This window comes from Amblyomma americanum, chromosome 10 (assembly GCF_052857255.1).
Source record: "Amblyomma americanum isolate KBUSLIRL-KWMA chromosome 10, ASM5285725v1, whole genome shotgun sequence".
NCBI classification, from domain to species: domain Eukaryota; kingdom Metazoa; phylum Arthropoda; class Arachnida; order Ixodida; family Ixodidae; genus Amblyomma; species Amblyomma americanum.
This window is the reverse complement of record NC_135506.1, coordinates 46473087-46489757: the sequence shown is the minus strand read 5'-3', so window position 1 is coordinate 46489757 and position 16671 is coordinate 46473087. Positions and strand designations below refer to the sequence as shown.

The 16671-nt window shown below is 51.7% G+C and overlaps 2 protein-coding genes across 2 annotated transcripts; one reads left to right on the top strand and one right to left on the bottom strand.

Annotated features, from left to right (window-relative positions):
* Window positions 1-2085: 2085 nt before the first annotated feature.
* On the bottom strand, window positions 2086-2625 carry LOC144108249 (solute carrier family 22 member 20-like). Its single transcript, XM_077641525.1, has one exon. It carries the CDS (start codon window positions 2623-2625, stop codon window positions 2086-2088), a length of 540 nt encoding a protein of 179 aa, XP_077497651.1.
* Window positions 2626-5868: 3243 nt separating this feature from the next.
* On the top strand, window positions 5869-8187 carry LOC144108247 (solute carrier family 22 member 6-like). The gene is made up of 2 exons (XM_077641524.1): window positions 5869-7100; window positions 7704-8187. The coding sequence occupies exons 1-2, from the start codon at window positions 5869-5871 to the stop codon at window positions 8185-8187; spliced, it is 1716 nt and encodes a 571-aa protein (XP_077497650.1).
* The last annotated feature ends 8484 nt before the right edge of the window (window positions 8188-16671 follow it).

Here is a 16671-nt window from a genome sequence, read left to right as displayed (position 1 = left end):
GAATCCGAACAAACTCTATCAACAAGCAATTGTTTCTCTAAACATACAGCCGTACGCGTTCAGTAACGAAGCATTACGCTCGTTTGTGCCGTGCAACCTGCACCCGGCCCGTTGACAGTTGGGGGCTTTCAGCACTATAGGGCTTCGCCCTCCTTCTGCGCTTGCGTCTCGGCCTGGACGACGCGTCCTGGGTGTCCTGCATGATTTTAAGCACGACCTTCTCGGTGTCGGCCGCGCGAGCGTCGAGGAGGCCGTATCTCGTCTCAGGCAGCCCGTACATTGCGGTGACGCCTCCAAACACCGCCGAGCCCATGATGGCGAACTGGAAGTCCTCGCGGCCGACCCTTTAGAGCAGGGACAGCAGCGAGGCGGCCACGGTGCCCAGGCGACCGCTGGCATGGGCGCCGCACAGGACTGCGCAGCGTACGCCCGTGGGGAAGAGCTCTGCGGCGTACAAGTAGACGAATGGCACGAGCACGCGGGGGCAGCACTGGGCGAACGCCAGCAGGACGTCGCCCACCAGGCGGGGCTTGGCGTAGATGGCGACGCTGCACAGGGAGCAGGTGCCGCCAAGCAGTGACATGACTATGAGGAGGAGCTGCGGCCTGCATGAAAAATCTTGTGGTGCGCACAGTTAATGTAGTACAGTCGGATGCAACTCAAAAACGGAGCGAAAAGCTGGTCTCACAACCAATGGCCTTAGCCTATATTGCCATGACGTTGCGGTCAATCGCCTTGCACCTGCTAGCGGCCGCAGCAGGTGCAAGGCGATTGACGGAGATGTCATGGAAAATATTGGGGAGTGAACTTCCAGGGGCAGGGGTCTGTTGGCTTCAAGCTGTCGGGGCATGATGTAGCGCTGTGCTAAGCTGTCAGCATGAGTTTTATCCAGGTAGAGAACATTTTGGGCTATGGCCTCGGAGAGCCAAGTGCGGGCCAAATGCCCTCACACCTTGCCCCTCGGAGCATGCGATGTTGGCCTATAGCGGTCGCGTTATGTTGTAGCGCTACGCTAATTGCTCTAAACTGAATCCAGAGTGAAACTGGCGGCAGAACTTCCGTCCACACCTTCACCATATTTTTGCGTACGGTAGTGGCAGTCATTGTCGTAACGTCGCTTGACAGATAGCCACACATTTCAGACCTGATACAGGGAGCTCTAACCTCGTAAGAGCAATCTTTACAAGTCACGTGATTATCATCGGTACCGTGATGACTGCTATTACCATGACACTGAAACTTAAAACGCAGCATTTCTTAGACGTTTTCAAGACGAAGCTGCTATGAAGACCCAAAATGTCTCCTTCCTGAGCAATGGGCCTCTATTTTTTCTCTCGTTTAATGCAAGCATTCTTGGCAGTACCACGATGGCTTTGAGACAAAGCAGTCGACATTAGAATATATTCATGCCATCGGTCAGGCTGCAGAGAAATGTGCAGTGTTTGAGAAATTCCCTTCCAAACAACTAAAATTAAGCTTTCAAGAAAAAATCAAATCAAATGGTGACTGCTACACGAAAGTCGCTTTTGCGCCTGGGTACGCGGATAGACGGACAGACATTTAGAGGATAATTGCCGGCGCAAAAGCCCCCCCTCCCCCTCATCCTTGTTTCGCGAAACTGTTTTATGTGGGTGGCGTTTCGCCTGAAAATGGGCAGAGTAATGGTTGAACCTGCTAATTCTTCTTACTCTTTCGGTACTTTTACACTCGGTATAGGAACAGACATATACCAAACACCTGCCTGCCGACACCATAAAATGCTTGAAATGAATACGGCAGATGCACATGAGAAGAATGTAGTAACCAATTTTCTGACCGTCTAAGCACTGCAATAATATTTCGCCAAGCTACATTGCTACGCTGGGTCTTTTCACCTGAGGACAGCTAAATGAGTTAGCGTTGTTTCCGAGGAATTCGTAACATTATCTGATTCATTAAATTTTCCCCACGGGTGAGCGAGGCACCGTTCCGTCGGCGATATTGGCTCACCTGCCCATTGAGACGAGCCCGAGGTACATGGCCAGGTAAGAAGGCGCAGACAGTATAACGGCCACGGCCTCAAGCGTAGTGCCATTCCGCATTCTTTTACTCCAGGCGAGGCCGTAGACGCCCACCGTCCGCCACGTACCCCGCGAGGGGCACGACCAGAAGGGCGCCGCTCATGTAGACCGCGTTCCCCAGGGGCACCAGCCAGGACCTGCGACATACCAGATCCCAGAAGCTCCTCGCGGAGTGGGCGGCGTGGATCGGGTCGTAGTCCCAGGCGTCGCACTCGTAGGTCTCGGTGTCGTTGGGCTGCTGGCCGGGCTGGGCGTAGGCGAGGCACTCGCTGTGGTGTCCCTCTTCGTCCACCGGAATGCCGACGTTCTTCCACTTGGACGCCGAGAGATCGGTAAATGTTGATGGCGGCCGGCACCAGTGGTCCACGGGGCGTGTTACGAGAGCGAATGGGGTGTCGTGGCACTGCAGAACGAACAGCACAACGATGCTGAAGCAGCATATGAGTCTCTGGAAGTCTCCGTGGCCGTTGACAGTGTTGCCCTGGTCCCGCTGGTCGACGTCTAGTTCTGGTTCGCCGGTAGCAGCCTGGGAGTTGCTCAGTAGTTGTTTCAGACTGGGAATCATCAGCTCTTTTGTAGGCTTCGGGATTATCGAAGACCTTCGAGAAGGCCATGCGTTCAGAAGGCCAGATGCGGGGTATTAGAACCTTCGATAGTTGTGCTCAGCCATTGGAACAGAAATAAGCGGCGGTTGCACAGGGGATCTCCTTCTCGAGCTCGAATCGCGAGACTTGCTGACGCACGAGGCTTTTATGAAGAAAAAGCTTCAAAAAGGATTAAATACGTCAACCCGTAAAATATATGGCAGACTTTCAGAAAACCGGACAAACGGTATCATGCAGCGTTTAGCTATAATTACTATAAAATCTCCCCAAATACTACCTTTAAAGATTTAAAGCGTAGGGAAGAAGTAGTTATGTAAATTAATTTCCGTTTCTCCCAGATTTGGCTCTAATCTGCAAAGTGTTGGCGGCAGTTGTACTCAGCACCGCACCCACCTAGCAAGAAATAGAGTCACGGGAACCGAATATTATTAATGCTGCATTACCCGAACACGCAAAATCTGCCTCAATAAACATCGAATACCACGATAAAACTAAGAGCGCAGGGGCTTCGTTCTCGGTCTGGACAGTGCCGTGCTCCTCGGACGATGAACTTCTGCAGACAATGGTGCCGCATGGAGGCGGCCGCGCGCAGGACATGAAGCTGTCCCATAGCTCCCCACACACACACACACGCGCGCACGCGTGCGCCAGCTTTTCTCGCAGTGGGACTAACGCTTTCGCATTAAATGGTATGGAAAAAGGACCTGTCTTAAAGCTAATCGAGCGACTAGGATGCAGAAAAATCTGTGCTCGCTTGGATCCACGCCCTTTGACAAGGGAGACGATGGAAATCAGCAACAATGTGCGTGCAGTCCTGCAATGTTTCTTTAGGGAAGAAACGTTGTTTTGATGTGATTTGATGAAGTCATTCAAGAGATTTCGAACTGTTTGGACGATTGTAGGCTCATCATCGTGGCAAACGTACTCGAGATGACAACGAGTTCATTGCGTTTGAAAAAGTGATGTAATGACCAACCTTACTGGTTTTATGAATGTGGATTAATTCATGTCATGGAAACTCATAGAAACAGAGATGGTTGCAGTGCAGTGATTGAAATGGATCAACTAATATAATCAGTGGCATTTCCAAAGGGCGCCCAAAGCTCCAATCTTTCTACCTATAAAATTTCATTTCCCTAGTGCTTACCATTAGCGAGCTACAGTGGACTGTTCGTTGCTTTTTGTCCGGCCATTTTAATATGATCTCTTATTTGTGTTGAAAGTGTATATATCTGTGTAGGCAAAGGACGTTGTTAATTCGATTCATTTTCCTGCGGATGTCATGTGTAATGTATGTCCAAATTCAGGTTTCCGGTGAACACCACAGCAAGGCATTCTCCAGTCGGCACGACTTCGATCTTACTGCTGCCCTTCCGTGCCTGGGAATTATGTGACCGACGACGCACTTTTAAAGCGAAAGCTCTACTTCACGACGAAATCTGCAAAAGCCGATTTACCGCTTAAGCCTTGCACCGACTTGACCTTGAATAAACAAATAAACATTGCTGCGAACGGGTTTCGAACCCGCGGCGGCAAGAACAGATCAGCTTCGCTGGCCACTGCACGAGAGCAGTATGCTATTGCCGCAGCTGATCACGCCTCGATCGTGTTAAGCTGCAACACACTCTCGCGCTGTTGTTGTTGTTGCCTGAAAAGCGGTGGCACATACCCACGGTAGGGGATTCGTCAGGGTTTGGTGCAGATCCAAAGAGGAGAAAATTCAACCAGTTTTATCTCAAGCGGCTCATAAATATAAATAGAGGAATCTGTGAAGACAAAAAAAAATTTTGAGAGATCTCGAGGAAATCGGAATGCGCATTGCACATCGTCGTCTTCACCAACCTCCACCTGCGGCGCGAACAAATAGGATCGGCTTAACCTCGATCAAAGCTTAACCTGAGTCTAACACCGTCGCCAGACGAGCCGACGAGCCAGCAAAGAAAAACCATGAGCCAATCAGGCTAAGCACATGCTTTCGCACGTTTACTCGGATTAACAATTAATATATTCAAAAAAGAAAAAAATCTTGCTAAAGGATGCCAACCTCCAGCAAATCCGCTCGCACAGTAACACGATGCTATAATGTACCCCGTATTTTTGCCACAGGAACATAAGCAGGTATAAGCATCCCTGGAATGAGTCATACAAGCTGCTGAGCTGACGAAGTTCCACACATGAGACCACTGCTGCGGGCAATACTTACTTCGCGGGGATAAGGTAGCCGAAGAAGGTAGCCGCAACTCGCACAGGACAGATAGATACATAGATAAATTTAATGAAACAAAGGCAAAGAGATCGGCCAGAAAGATTGATATCTGGCCCGCTACTCTGCACTGGGGAAGGGGAGGAGAAGAAAGAGGGTCATGATGGGTGATGATATGGTGAGAGGATAGAACCCGACCGCGGCGGCTGCGTTTTTATGGAGGAAAAACGCTAAGGCGCCCGTGTGATGTGCGATGTCAGTGCACGTTAAAGATCCCCAGGCGGTCGAAATTATTCCGGAGCCCTCCACTACGGCACCTCCTTCTTCCCTTCTTCTTTCACTCCCTCCCTTGTCCCTTCCTTTACGGCGCGGTTCAGGTGTCCAAAGATATATGAGACAGATACTGCGCCATTTCCTTTCCCCAAAAAACCAATTATTATTATTATTATTATTATTATTATTATTATTATTATTATTATTATTATTATTATGAGATGATAGATGAGAGTATGTGCACACACATTTGATGTCATCACAATCGCGAGCCGAGGCCCGTGTCACTAAAAAAACGCGAAAACACCCACATTGCCTGCTGTTAATTAGTGAGATATGGGAAAGGCCTTTGCCCTGCAGTGGGCGTAGTCAGGCTGATGATGAGGAGGACAATTAATAGTCGTTAATGGCTTGTATAAATTTATTACAGCTGTCGATCGCGGCAATAATTCCTTTCCCCGGTTCCCGGTTATTATGAAATGAGTTGTCATTTGTTTCGTTTTGTTTGCTTTCTTGACGTATACCTGCGATTAACCTTCTGTGCACGAAATTTTGAGGATTTGCGATCTTCGTAGTATTCTCGGGCTCGCGCTCGTGCTCGCGAGCTCGAGAATTGGTACCCCAGCGCAGGCGACGCTTCGCTCTGGTCTCTAGATTGAGCAAGAAGAGCGGCGACCAACAACTGCTGCCCTTATCAACGGTCGCTGCCTGCGCGCTGGTCAATATTATGCCCTTCACTTCTTGGGGGAGGCACCCGGAGATCGAGGTGCCGAGTCCCGAGCGAGCTTTCCGCGGCTGCCCTACTGCCGGCGGCGGTCGACCACCGCTCGGCACTACTGTCTACGGCCACGGACACTTCCAGAGGGTCATATGCTGTTTCGCCGCCGTCTCACTCGTCGTGCTACAGTGCCACGGCCGGGCCTTCGCTCTCATAACACGCCCCGTGGACCACTGGTGCCGACCGCCGGCCGAGTTCGCCGTCCTCTCCGTGCCAGATTGGAAGAACGTCGGTGTTCCACTGGACGAAAAGGGGCGCGCCAGCGAGTGCCTCGCCTACGTCCAGCCCGGCCAGCAGCCCAACGACACCGAGACCTACGAGTGCGACGCCTGGGACTACGATCCTGTGCGTGCCGCGCACACTGCGAGAAGCTACTGGGATCTGGTCTGCCACAGGTCGTGGCTGGTGAACATGGGCAACGCGGTCTTCATGAGCGGCGCCGTTCTGCTCGTTCCATTCGCCGGTATCGCTGCTGACATGTTCGGACGCGAGACCATCATTATGTTGGGCGTCGCGGCGCTTCTCTCAAGCACCGTGTGCACCTGCGTCGCGCATTCCTACGCTGCGTACCTAGTAGCGAGCTTCGTGAACTCAGCCTGCGCCAGCTCCACATTCGTGATCAGCCTCATCCTGATGTACGAGGTGGCACCCCTGAACTACCGCGCCTTCTACATCGCTGTCTCCTGCTCTCTGGGCGTCTTGCTCGTGGACGTCTTCGTGCTCGTTCTGGCGCTGTTCCCGCTCTCCTGGCACATGCTGCAAGGGATCGTCCTCTCCCCCACTGCGCTCCTGCTCATCGGCCCATGCGTCGTGTTCGAGTCTCCCCTGTGGCTCCTGGCGGCGTCCAGGGTGGACGAGGCCGAGGCAGTCATGCTCAAGGCTGCCAAAATGAACGACATGCATCGAGCCGTGGCCAAGCAGGCCATGATGAAGGTCAGGAGCCAGCTGAACCGCGTCGAGAAGAACACTGACACGTCCCGTTCGTCTTCGCTCATGCACAGCTTCGAGGGAGGCAACTACTTGGTCAGAGTGTTCTTCGTGGCGTTTTCGCTGATGCTGGGCTTCTACGGGCTGTCCTGGAGCAGCAGGATGCGCAATGACACCAGGATAAGCTTCCTGGCTGTCGTCCTGTCCGCGCCTTCGTACGTGGCCATGTACCTGGCGCTCATCTCCTTGGGCAGGTGAGCCAGTAAGTCTTGCTGAAGGGACTGTCAGGAAGACTTCGATGTCATCGACGCACGCGAGCTTTTATCAGCAGCGCACTTACTGATCTAGAGTGAGTACGTCCAGCGCTGTGGACGCTGCATTGGGTGAATTTTTGTTTTAAACCGTCCAGCGAATCCCATAAGTTTAATTTATTTGCCCCCATTTATCTGCTCTTTTATATTTGCTGGCATATCGTTACTTCTGGCCGGGTCTACAGTGGGACACAACTGCAGAGTGAAGCAGCTATTCCCGATCAATGGACTCCCTTCTGGCCAATGACGTCGGCCGATTCTCATGAGTCTGCTAGCGTGACAGTGCAGGGAGTGGCAGATGAAAGGGGTTAGCTCCTTCCTGCATGGTCGGGACAGTCTCCTCCTTGCATTGTCACGCCGCTTCCTGCATTGGCATATGCTGGCAGGTTCATGATAATCGGCCGACGCCATTGGCTGTAATAGGGTAACTTGTCTGGGAAAAGCCGCTTTGTTCCTGAGTCGCATCCACGGCTATAGCTATGGTAACGTTTCAGGACCCCTCTGACACTTCAGGGTTCTTTCTGACCTCGAAACTTCGCCGCGCAGGCTGCAGCTGTTGGTGGCGACCATGGCTCTGATGGGCGGCACCTGCTCCCTGTTCGGCATCGCCATCTACGCCAATCCCCGCGTGGTGGGCGACGCCCTGCTGGTGCTCGCCCAGTGCTGCGCCCGCGTCATGGTACCGGCTGGATACCTGTACATGGCCGAGCTCTTCCCCACCAGCGTCCGCAGCATCGTCATGTGCGGCGCCTACGCGTGCGGCCGCCTGGGCGCCGTGGCCGCTTCGGTGCTGTCTCTGCTTGAGGAGTTCGGCCGCGAGGACCTCGAGTTCGCCATCATGGGCTCGGCGGTGTTCGGGGGCGTCGCCGCGCTGCTCGGGTTGCCGGAGACGAGCCATGGCCTCGTCGACTACGTCCACGCGGCTGGGTCCGTCGAGGAGGACATGATCAGGATTGTGCAGGGGACACCGGACGCGACGCCCATTCACAGGCCTTCGAAGCGTAGAAAGAGGTCGAAAACGAACCCGTAGTGCTGGAACATATGTTCAGAACTGAACCCGTGGTGCTGGAACATATGTATAGAACTGTGTTTAGTGACGGCCTGCTGCGTCCATAAAGGGCTCTACCCGCTTGATAATTACCAGACGCCCCTTTATCCCATGTTATATTACTCAACGAATCGACAGAAATTTCAGTTTTACGTGTTTTTACGTATCACCGGATACATTAGGCGGTTTGAGTTCATACCGTAAAGGAATTGGCATATATAAAAGCGAATCCAGAAAACCCTTTCAGACCTTAAACTTAGTGTAATCTTTGACAGGCGCAGCTCTTTCATATCCCACTATACTCCTACTTTAAATCGCTTTGCGTTTGCGGTGTTTCACCAGCGATACTCTCATGCTGTCGTGTGATGCTTGGTGCTTATCTAGTTTATGCTTTCTTGTTTTTACATCTCAAACGTTCTTGTTCATAGATGGTGCGAACGCGCATATGCCTAGAATGGATTCTGTTGTAGCTCTGTGTGCCCGCCTTATGTTTGCCCGATGATTTCGCCATAATGGGCACATCACGAAATTAACTGAAATTTACCCCAATTTACTGCTACCCTGGAGTACTCTAAGCCCAGGCGCAAATGATCCACGAGTGATCTCGCTTTTTGACAGGTAGGAAGTTCGTAGTTTATATACTTCCTTGTGTTTATCTTTTGAACGTTGCTGTTCGTGAAAGTGGAAAAAGGGGGTTGGCGTGCGCCCATCTTGAATCGATGTTGCTGTAAATCCGTCTGTGCTTCCAATCTGACTAATGTTCGCCTCGTCATGGCATAGTAGGAAGTGAGATTTCGCCGATTGTTCGCAACGGAAGAACCCGACCTGCAGGTGCCCACAGCAGCGGACAAGAACCTGACGATTGTGCTCTCAGCAGCTGACCACCGGACCGCAGAACGTTCCCGTCCAGTGTTTATCAGAGTCGCATTATGCTTCACTTTCGTATGTTGCACTCTCGATTCCACGGTCTGTATTTTACTGACAGATGAGGCCATTAGTGTAGCAACTACAGACTTTGTTTTGTGCAGATCCACAAATAGTCAATATTTGTTTCTAAGCTCTTCCTGGAAGATTGTTCGCAGTGCTGGCACTCAACACGATACTTGTGAAATTTCCTGTTTGCATTAAACATTGACGAAGTCGAGCGCCATGACAGCCACAATCTGGCAGCCGTACGTGTCATTCTTCGCGGCCTCTGGTATCTTTCCTGGCTGTTTAATTTGGCTGCGTTCTACCCTTTGAAAGAAACACAGGAATCTATAGCGGACTGACTCGACGACTTTGTCATTTTCTGTTCATATTAGCACGGTCCTTCAGTAGCGCTTTATGGTCATGAAAGAGAAACAGAAGGACGGAAAGGCAGGGAGGTTAACTATAGCAGTGCCCAGTAGGCTACCCTACACGTCACGAGGGGAACAAAGGTAAAAATGGAAAGAATGAGTTTTTCACGTGTCCATCGACCACAATCACAAGAGGACAAAGGCCGCACACTTAAATGTTCATAGTCGGGAACTCAACCCCGAGTCCTTTAATAACTTCAGGAGCGCCTTCACCGCTTTCCTTTGTGATGAAGGATCAGACTAAAGCCCCAGAATCTTTGTTTCTGTAAGACGACGAGAGTCCAAGTGGCGGAGTAAAGCAACCAGGAAGGTACGCTCTCGCCCAATGCGAGGGCAGCCGCATAGTATATGTGCCAACTCGTTTCATCGCATCCGCATTGCTCGCACGCTGGAGAGTCTGCCATTGCGATTACATGGGTACAGGAGTTTTTGAATGCCACTTCCAGCCACAAGCGGCACAACAGCGTAGTATCACAGAGGGGGAGGCCGAATTGTATTTGAAGATGAAGTAACGGGTCGAAGTGGTGCGAGCGGGGTGTACAGCCTCTAGAGGGAGACCACAGTCACGTTTCGGGCAAGCATTTGAAGCCTCGAAGGTGCCTTGCCGCTTCAGCTCTTGTTAGTGGTATGCAGAGGGCAATGTTGGTTGTATCATGAGCCGATCGAGCAGCATCGTCAGCTAAGATGTTGCCAGCAATGCCACTATGACCTGGTACCAGGCTGGAAGAAGATTTCGTGACCCTCTTCTATTGCCTGGCTTACCTCGACAAAATCACGAGTGCTCACTCACAAAAGTTTGGTCGACCTCGCCGCGAAGCATTTCGACTGCTTTCATAATCCGCTAAAAATCCACGAATTTTTAAAACTACAAATATATCATCTAGCTTCTTTGAGTTCCCACAGTTTCACTTCGTGCTCCGGCGGCCCATAGGAATAATAATAATAATTGGTTTTGGGGAAAAGGAAATGGCACAGTATCTGTCTCGTATGTCGTTGGACACCCGTACCGCGCCGTAAGGGAAGAGATAAAGGGGGGAGTGAAAGAAGAAAGAGGTGCCGTATTGGAGGGCTCCGGAATAATTTCGACCACATGGGGATCTTTAACGTGCACTGACATCGCACAGCACACGGGCGCCTTAGCGTTTTGCCTCCATAAAAACGCAGCCGCCGCGGTCGTGTTCGAACCTGGGAACTACGGATCAGTAGCCGAGCGCGCTAACCACTGAGCCACCGCGGCGGGTCCAATAGGAAATCGAAACAACGGGAAACACTCGTTTATGGGTTTATGTTTAGGTTAGTCAACTCCGCGGCTATGCGGGAAGCCGTAGTGGAAGGCCCCGTATAATTTCGACCACCTGGGGTTCTTTAAAGTGCACTGATATCCCACAGTACACGGGCCTCTAGCATTTTGCCTAAAGAAATTGACCGCCGCAGCCGGGACAATATATTTTGTTTGTTCTTTTTTCTTGGGATTGGTTTTGCATAGCCAGGTGAAAAAATTTATTTTTTGAGAAATAAAAGGCGCAGTAACTTCCTCACTTCTAGAAAAGTGAAACACTCGTTTATTAGTTTATGTTTAGGTGTGTCAATTCGGCGGCTATGCGGGAAGACGTAGTGGAAGGCCCCGGATAATTTCGACCACCTGGGGTTCTTTAAAGGGCACTGATATCGCACAGTACACGGGTCTCTAGCATTTTGCCTAAATAAATGTGACCGCCGCAGCCGGGGCAATTTATTTTGTTCGTTCTTTTTTCTTGGGATTGGTTTTGTGTAGCCAGGTGAAAAACTTTAATTTTTTGAGGAATAAAAGGCGCAGTAGCTTCCTCACTTTTAGGTGGACAAGAACACCTCAACCGCGCAGTAAGGGAAGCGATAAAGCAGGGAGTGAAATAAGAAAGAAAGAGGTGCCGTAGTGGAGGGCTCAGGAATAATTTCGACCACCTGGGGATCCTTTCACGTGCATTGACATCGCACAGCACACGGTCGCCTTTTTGCATTTCGCTTCCATCAAAACGGGGTCGCCGTGTGGCTGGGTTTGAACGCTCGGTTCAACAGACGAGCACTCTAGCCACTGCGCCAGGACTTAAATTCTGCTATTCAAATGTGCCCCACGCGGGCGGCAGTAAAAGTTCATCGTGTAAGCAAATAATTAAATTATTTTTATTAATACCCTCTCGGGGCACTAATTAACGAGAGTTTCTATTTCATAGTCGCTGCCGGAGTACCCAGCTCAACTGTAGGAAGCTAGCTCAGCTTGCTTTTGTTTCATGCGTTAGCATTAGAACAGTGCTGAGAACGAAAACCGGTCTGTCGGTTTCTGTACGGTCCCGGCTTCGAACCCGACGGCTGCGTTTTGGTGGAGGCAAAATGCTAAGGCGACCGTGTGCTGTGCGATGTCAGTGCACGTTAAAGATCCCCAGGTGGTCGAAATTATTCCGGAGCCCTCCACTATGGCACCTCTTTCTTCCTTCACTCCCTCCTTTATCCCTTCCCTTACGGCGCGGTTCAGGTGTCCAACGATATATGAGACAGATACTGCACCATTTCCTTTCCCCCCAAACCAATTATTATTATTATTCTGTACGGCGTCATTGAAAGAGGAGATAATAATAATAATAATAATTGGTTTGGGGGAAATGAATGGCGCAGTATCTGTCTCATATATCGTTGGACACCTGAACCACGCCGTAAGGGAAGGGATAAGGAGGGAATGAAAGAAGGAAGAAGAGGTGCCGTAGTGGAGGGCTCCGGAATAATTTCGACCACATGGGGATCTTTAACGTGCACTGACATCGCACAGCACACGGGCGCCTTAGCGTTTTTCCTCCATAAAAACGCAGCCGCCGCTCACGCGATGTCTTCCACGCCGGCACAGATGGGTTGCCCTGCGCCAGGCCGAACGTCGCACGCGACCATTGTGTGCGTGTCGGAGCATCGACTCCTGCATCGACCCTTGGCCGTTGCGCGCCGGACGCTCAAAGTAAATATTTATATGCCGCGCTCTTGCCGTGTCCTACCACTAAAGAGAGACAAAAAATATGGCAGAAACATGCTCGCGGCTCACTGTTACAACGCTGGAGTGGGGGCGCCCAGCTGTAAAGCGCCCGAAGGTAACACATGCGTAACGTTTTGTCACTTGCTGCTGGTAATTCTACCTGGCGTAGAACAGACGGGACGTCAAGCCCGTCTGTTCCAAGCATACACAGAGGCTCACCAGAGTTCGCTCACGGGTGCGCGCACTGCCCTGCGGCCACAGGAACGCCGATGCACTCTCCGGGATGAGCCCCTGCGCCCTGTAGGCCGCAAGCAAGTCGCGACGCGGTTGGGCGAACGCGGTACAGCGGAGGAGCAAGTGCTCCAGTGTTTCACCTGCACCACAATCACCACACGCGTCGCTTGTAGCCAGTCCATGGTGCACCCGTCTGTCCCCGGACCTAACGCATCCTACACCTGCATGGAGGATCATGGCGTGCTGATGCCGTCGATGCGCGGGTCGAGGTGCTGCTGTCGGAGGTGGTCGTAGATGACCGCTCGCACATTCTCCAGGGTGCCAGAGGGAGGTCGCTAGGAGGTAGCTGGTGTGCGGCCGTCGCGAGTTCGTCGGCTAGCTCATTGCCCACAATTCCGCAGTGGCCGGGCACCCACTCGGCGCGAATGGCGCAGCACTGCTGCGCTAAGTGCTCTAGTCGCGCGCGGATTTCACGCAGCAGGGGGTACCGAGACCTCCGGTTTGCAGACGGCTAAGAGCAGCGAGAGAGTCGCATAGCACAGCACATCTGGGCGGCGGCGGAGCAAGGCGGGGGAACAAGTCGATCCCCAAACGGATGCCCATAAGCTTCGACGTGGTGGAGGAGCCCAGAAAGGTGGCACGTTGCTGTCTGTGAAGGTGCAGGGCGAGGATGGTAGCCGCCGCAGCAAGCGAGCGGCTTTCGCTCTCCACGGAGCCGTCAGTGTACACAAGGATCGAGGTGGTCTCGAAGTTTCTCTTATAGATGACGGCTCCAGCGAACTGCTGCACTGCACAGAACAGGGTGCTCCGCTTTCCCGCGATGCCAACGATGTCTGGCTGAACCTCCGAAGAATTAGCAGAAGGCCAGGGCGAACAGAGGCCGTATGGGGACAGGCTTTGGTTAGCCGCTCGTACTCGAGCAGCGCCGCTCCCATGCGCGAACGTGGGTACTTGCGCAAACGCTGCAGTAGCGGTCCGCCGTCCGGTGCACGGTGTAATCTGTCGATGTGGTGCAACGCCCGTCGCGTGGCCTGAAGTTATGGCCACGCGCGCCCGCCTCGACTAGTGTCTCCGCGCACTGGAAGTTCGCGGGGAGGCCGAGGCATACACGTAGAGCTTTACGGCCGGTGTTGCACCTCGAGCTGTTTCCAGTTCGGTTTGCGCACCGTGACGGGTGGGAGCACGTAGAGAGCGGCCCCCAGGGCTGCGGCACTGTAGAGCCGCAGCGCGGCTTGTTGCGAGATGCCCTGGCCTCGAGCGGTGAGCTTGTGTACGACGGCGGTGGTCCTCTTCATATGCGCGCAGCCCTTGGTCGCCGCGGGGCGGAAGGAGAGGCGCTCGTCGATGTACACACCCAGTAATGGCTGCATTTGGGCGAGTTGGTTTTCCATTCTGAACGTAAAAGCGCAAAAACACAAGGACACAGACTGAGGCAGACAACACGAGCGCTTACTTCCAACTGATTTTATTTCATGCAAGAAGCGAAATTTATACTCTTGATAAGTGTCTGCACATGCTTACAGGGCAATTACCGCAGAGTTATGACTGATACCAGTTATCATGTGACACATATGAAAGATGTCAGATATGCCATCTCTTTTTGTGACAGCAGAATTGATGGAGCACTTATGCAATCATCCCCAGCTCGCGCTATCTCCAAGGCTTCAACAATTTCTCGGGTAATTTGGCATTTGTGCACGTAGAAAAGGTAGAAAAGGCGGTAGAAAAGGTTTTAGATCATTTCAAGTGTAGCCTATCTCCTCTTGTAGTCACGCATGAAATGCCAGAGAACAGTAGCATACGCTTTCTCGATATCAGGTTAACTTTTCTAGAAGACCACACTTGCTGGATTTATCATCCCAGGGATGGAAAAATGCCCTTACCCTTCAGTTCCGCGCACTCAAAGCTTATAAAAAGAAACATAGCTCGTTTAGGGTTCCTTAACTGTACAAAGAAGTCTTGTGAACATGCAATCGAAGAAAGCCTTCTCCTGCAGTCCAACAAATTGCAAGATGTGGGTTATCCGTTACACCTGCTGGTTTCTGTGGCGGAAGGACTTGTCAAAAAGAAAAAATGGGAAGCCGTTACACCTGCTGGTTTCTGTGGCGGAAGGACTTGTCAAAAAGAAAAAATGGGAAGCCAAGTGCCAGGACGAGCCGGAAGAGACAAAAGCCAATAAGAAATTTGCAGTCATTCCTTATAAACATAAGATTTCACACAATCTCAAAAAAATTGGTAACAGGGCAAACGTTGACGTGGTGTTCTCTGCCCCAAATAAGCTGATGTCATTATGTAAGCAAAGTACTTCAGGAAACCAAAGAAAAACTGGTTGCATAATCAGGCATCAAAAGCCGTTTGTGAGATGCAAAGAAGGTGTTGTTTATAAAGTGCCCTTATCATGTGGAAAATACTATATAGGCCAAACGGGACGATGCCTGAACGAGCGGTTGAGCGAGCATGACTACGTTGTGAACAACAAAAAAGGGGGGCACATGAGCATTCATTGTTTAAAGTGCAAAAGAAAAAGTAAAGAGGGTTGTCGTCCTCTCTTTCACAAGTGCAAAGTCCTTTACGTGCACAAATGCCAAATTACCCGAGAAATTGTTGAAGCCTTGGAGATAGCGCGAGCTGGGGATGATTGCATAAGTGCTCCATCAATTCTGATGTCACAAAAAGAGATGGCATATCTGACATCTTTCATATGTGTTACATGATAACTGGTATCAGTCATAACTCTGCGGTAATTGCCCTGTAAGCATGTGCAGACACTTATCAAGAGTATAAATTTCGCTTCTTGCATGAAATAAAATCAGTTGGAAGTAAGCGCTCGTGTTGTTTGCCTCAGTCTGTGTCCTTGTGTTTTTGCGCTTTTACGTTCAGAATGAGTACACACCCAGGTAACGCACTGAACGTTTCCACGGCAGCGAAGTCCCGTCCAGTTCGAGCGGCGGCGGTCTAGCGCGCGAGCGCGGAACGCAAGCCATGGCGACGGACTTCGCAGCACAGAGCGACAGACCGAGGCCGCGCAAACGGGCGGCAGTTGCTGTCAGGGCCTCCTGCAGGCACTCACGCACGCGGAGCGCCTCTCCCGGTGGCCCCAGGCACCACAGGGCAATGTCGTCAGACAGGATTGCGCCTGTCCTGTCTTCTTATGTGATTGTCTAGAAAGCGCAACCAATGTTTCCTATTGTAAATAGACATGTACGCACGCTGTCGGGCGGCCATGGAAAGGCAGCCCGGCACCATCGACATGGCCACAATGAACAGAAAAAGTGACAAGACAGAGCCCTGCGGTCGCCTAGGTCCACCGGGCGAGGATCGGAGAGCGCGTCTCCTACTCTCACGCGCACAGTTCGGACGTTCAAAAAAAAAAGAAAAACCCCGAACGTAGGGCAAAAGGCGTCCGCACACGCCGGCCCCTTCAAGCGTCGCAAGCATGGGTGCACGGCTGACGTTGGCAAACGCGCCCCTCACGTGCGCGGTAACCCTCCGTGTGCGGTAACCCTTCCCCGCGGTCTTACCCGTGCAGAGGAGGTTGCGCTAAGGCGGATCCGGGTCGGGGTTGCCCTCACACCTGCCGTCACTCGTAAGTGGCCTCAGTACCGAGATTTGTTTCCTCGGCCAGGGTGTCCGATATGTAAACACGAGGACATTGAGGCTGACGTACATCACTTACTGTGGGACTGCCCAGCTCTCAAGCCTACAAGGATCCGGCGCCTGATGGTAGCAGGTCTTTCACCAAGCAACCCTGCTTCATACATTGCCTGGACGCAGGGACCGTACCATATCGTTCTCTATTGGACTTCATCAAATAAGCTAACCTTTTCCATTAATTTAATCTCTACTACATCATTCGTCACGCCTTCAACCATCATTGATGCCCTGGGGCAATAAATT